We start from the raw sequence: 3,837 nt of genomic DNA, 5'->3' as shown, positions 1-3,837 counted from the left end.
ACTGAACAAAGGCTCAGTGTGGTGTTTTGTTATGCATGCATTAAGTTATTCAGGCCTAATTAGGATGGGAACCGATGCTCAACAGACGATAGGTCTGATCCATTTCAGTCTCAGTGGGGAGGCATCGATAGTTTAAAAAAAAAAAACTATTATGCTGCGTACACACGACCGGGTTTTCCATCAGAATAAACTCTGATGGTCTTTCCGGCGGAGTTCCACTGAAACGAACTCGTCTACACACACGATCGCACCAAAGTCCGATCATTTAGAACGTGATTATGTAAGATGGGACTAGAAAAAGGAAGTTCAATAGCCAGTAGCCAATAGCTGCCCTTGCGTCGTTTTTTGGTCCGTCGGACCAGCACACAGACGAGCGGTTTTCCCGATAGGAGTTGATTCCGTCGGAAAGATTTAAAACATGTTCTATTTCTAGGTCCGTCAAAATTTTCGAAAGATAAAAGTCAGATGAAGCCCACACACGATCGGAATATCCGATGGAATGATTCCATTGGACCTTTTCTGCCAGAAAGTCCGACCGTGTGTACATGGCATTAGACAAGCACCTGAACAACCACACAATACAGGGATATACAATGTAATACTGACATATAATCACACACATAGGTTGGAATTGGTGTCTTTTTTCAACCTCGCCTACTATGTAACTATGTATCAATACAGACACTTGCACCCCCATCTTACTGACACCCCAACATCCCCACACAGATCCATCAGCACAGACACCATTACCCACCCCACTCATTGACATCCCAACATCCTCACACTGATCCATCATTATAGACACCTGCACCCCAAACTCACTGACACTCCAATACCTCCCACACTGATCCATCAGCACAGACACTTGCACTCATCACCTACTGACACCCCAACTTTCTTTACATTGATCCATTAATACAGATACCTGCACCCCCACTCACTGACACTCCCACATTGATCACCACCGAAGAAATCACACATCATTCATCAATAAATTTACATTTTATTATTTCTGTGTTATATCACCAACAATTCACATGGACAATAGAGGAAAACTTTATTCACACTAATATCTCCTTTCCTAATTCTCCTTCCATCACCAGGACACATCTAGTGATTATAACATACACCATCACAATGATACATTATATTAGGATCCATTATAAAAGAGATCCCATAGAATTATATTGGTGATCCATTCTATGGGGACACATTATATTAAGATCCATTATAAAAGTGATCCCATAGAATTCTATTGGTGATCCATTCTATGGGGACACATTATATTTAGGATCCATTATAAAAGTGATCCAATATAATTCTATTGATTATCCATTATATTGGGGACACATTCCAGTTCTAGTAATCATACATTATTATTGTAATATCATTATATTAGTGATGAATCCCATTTTTCACTAGTAAATTTCGGGATCATTTCTTCATGTTTCTGCTGAGATTTTTACATCGATTTTCATCTCTTTCTATTTGTAGGTCTATTATTCATTTGTATTTCTTCATACAATAAATAATCAATGGAACAAACTCTTTGTAAATGTATTAATAATATGGAAAGAGACCATCTACACATTATAATCTAGATAGATATATAGATAGACAGATAGATAGATAGATAGATAGATAGATAGATAGATAGATAGGTGCCACACCCCTCCTCAATGACCAATAGGAACATGTTAGTTCAGTAATTTGAAAGATATTCTACCCAATCATATTGATCAGTGACAGAGGGAAGAGGCAGAAATCTGAATCTCACTTATATTTATTTAAAGTGGAAAAGCCTGAAGGACACCAACTAAAGTCCCATCCACTGCTTTATCCATTGGCTGAATATTCCATCAATCCCATCTCTTTTCTCTATGACATCATCACCCTCTGGGAGGAGTTCTCACATCTCCCGATTCCCCCCCCCCACATATCTTTATACAACCTTCCAATACATGTAACCCACCATGGAGGGGCTCAGTGAAGGTGGTGGTGAAGGTGTGGAGATGTCGGATCGGGTCACACAGATCATAAAAGGAGATCCGCCCAGCCTCATAATCCAGATATATCCCGACTCTATTACTGGGGATATTGGTGAGTAAGGGGGTGTGTTCATTGCCATGTTTTCCCCAATACTGATTACCAGACCTAACCAAACCCCAGGACTTGTTATTGTCTCCAATCCATGACTGCTCTCCTCTCCTGTCTATACTGGGGTAACACATCCCGACTCTCCAGCTCCCTGATTCCCCGACATCCACTTCCCAGTAATGTCTCCCTGAGGAGAAACTCCGACTGCTCAACACCTGAGTATAACGCTGAAATCTCTCTGGTGTTTCTGGGCGATTCTGGTCTATATTTGATCTGGATGCCTTTTTCCTGTCATCTGATATATGTAGATAATCATGAGCTGTGTTTACATCCAGTAATATGTCTGCAGGTCCCTGTATAGGGAAGTATACATTTACCTCTGTTATTATATCAGATAAACCTGTGTGTATGACCTCCGCTACATCCAGACCCCCTCCATCATGGAGGAGTTTCTCATGCTTCTCTCTGTCCTCATTATCTCCATCCTCAGTATCACACAAGTCACCTGTGTCTGATTCCTGTAAGACAGTCAGTGGATCCGTCACGTTACACAGCTCCTCAATGTGACGCAACTTCCTGGACAGTTCCTCCTTCTTTATTTCCAGATTACGGAGGAAATTGGCAACAGAGATGGAGATCCGCTCTGCCTGCCCAGAGATGTCCCTTAGGACTCTCCTCTCCAGGTCTTCCAGACGTCTCCTAAACTCTATAAAAATGCCAGTGACTCTCTCGGTGTCACCAGCTGCTTTTTCTTCTACTTTCCTCCCGTGTTCCTGCAGACTCTGGACTCTTTCCTCCGTCTCCTCTCTCTTCATCAGAAGTTTTTGCAGAACATTCCTCAGTGTCTCCTTCTTCTTCTCAGAAGCCTCATCCAGTGACTCCATCTCATGTCCTTTATGTCCTCCAATCATACAACAAGACACACAGATACAGGTCTCGTCCTCAGTGCAGTAATACTCCAGGATCTTCTTATGGACGGAGCATTTCCTGCTCTCCATGGACAAGATGGGGTCAGTTAAGACATGTTCTGGGGACTTTCTGTGGACTCTCAGGTGTTTATCACATAGCGAAACTTCACAGAGTAGACAGGATCTAACAGCAGGTACAGGAGAGTCCACACAGTAAGTACAGAAGACCCCGGACTCCTTCCGATCTGGTTCAGCAGACAGGAAATTTTCCACTATGTTATGTAGTTTCATGTTCCTCTGCAGTGCAGGACGATTCTGAAACCTCGCTCTGCATTCAGGACAGGAATATCCTCCAGACCCCCCCTGTGTATCCAGCACACGATCAATACAGACCCGGCAGAAGTTGTGTCCACATTTCAGCATTACTGGATCTGTATAAATGTTCAGACAGAAGGAACATTCCAACTCAGCTCTCAGATCACCAGACGCCATCGCTGACTGAGGAGAAAAATGGCAATGAAGGTCTCAGACACTGGGAAAGGATGCAGTTGGGTTGGTTGCATCCTCCTACATAGGGTGAGGCTGGGCCGTATCTATAATATTTCATCAGCGATCAGAGTACAGAAGAGGGAGGTTTTTGTTGCAGTAGTAAAGATAATCACACTTCCTAACATATAGAAGAGAGAGAAAGATTAGCATAGAGAAGAAATGTGGCACTCTAAATGAAGTGAGGAGAAAGACGTGTGGGGAGGTGCAGTCTGATTGCAGAGAACAGAACTTGTATTAATGCGGAATCCATTAATTCACAACAAACCTGGCCCTGACCAGAAAC

The 3,837-nt window shown here is 42.6% G+C and overlaps 1 protein-coding gene across 1 annotated transcript; it reads right to left on the bottom strand.

Moving 5' to 3' along the window:
- Positions 1–983: 983 nt before the first annotated feature.
- Positions 984–3,583, bottom strand: LOC143961675 (E3 ubiquitin-protein ligase TRIM39-like). The gene has a single exon (XM_077470995.1). It carries the CDS (start codon positions 3,495–3,497, stop codon positions 1,890–1,892), a length of 1,608 nt encoding a protein of 535 aa, XP_077327121.1. The 5' UTR covers positions 3,498–3,583; the 3' UTR covers positions 984–1,889.
- Between the last annotated feature and the right edge of the window lie 254 nt (positions 3,584–3,837).

The sequence above is a fragment of the Lithobates pipiens genome, unplaced genomic scaffold (genome assembly GCF_037356315.1).
Source record: "Lithobates pipiens isolate NorthernLeopardFrog02 unplaced genomic scaffold, aLitPip1_a1.2 Scaffold_8, whole genome shotgun sequence".
In the NCBI taxonomy this organism is placed as follows: Eukaryota; Metazoa; Chordata; class Amphibia; order Anura; family Ranidae; genus Lithobates; species Lithobates pipiens.
The sequence above is the reverse complement of the archived record's forward strand: the minus strand, read 5'-3'. Positions and strand labels throughout refer to the sequence as shown.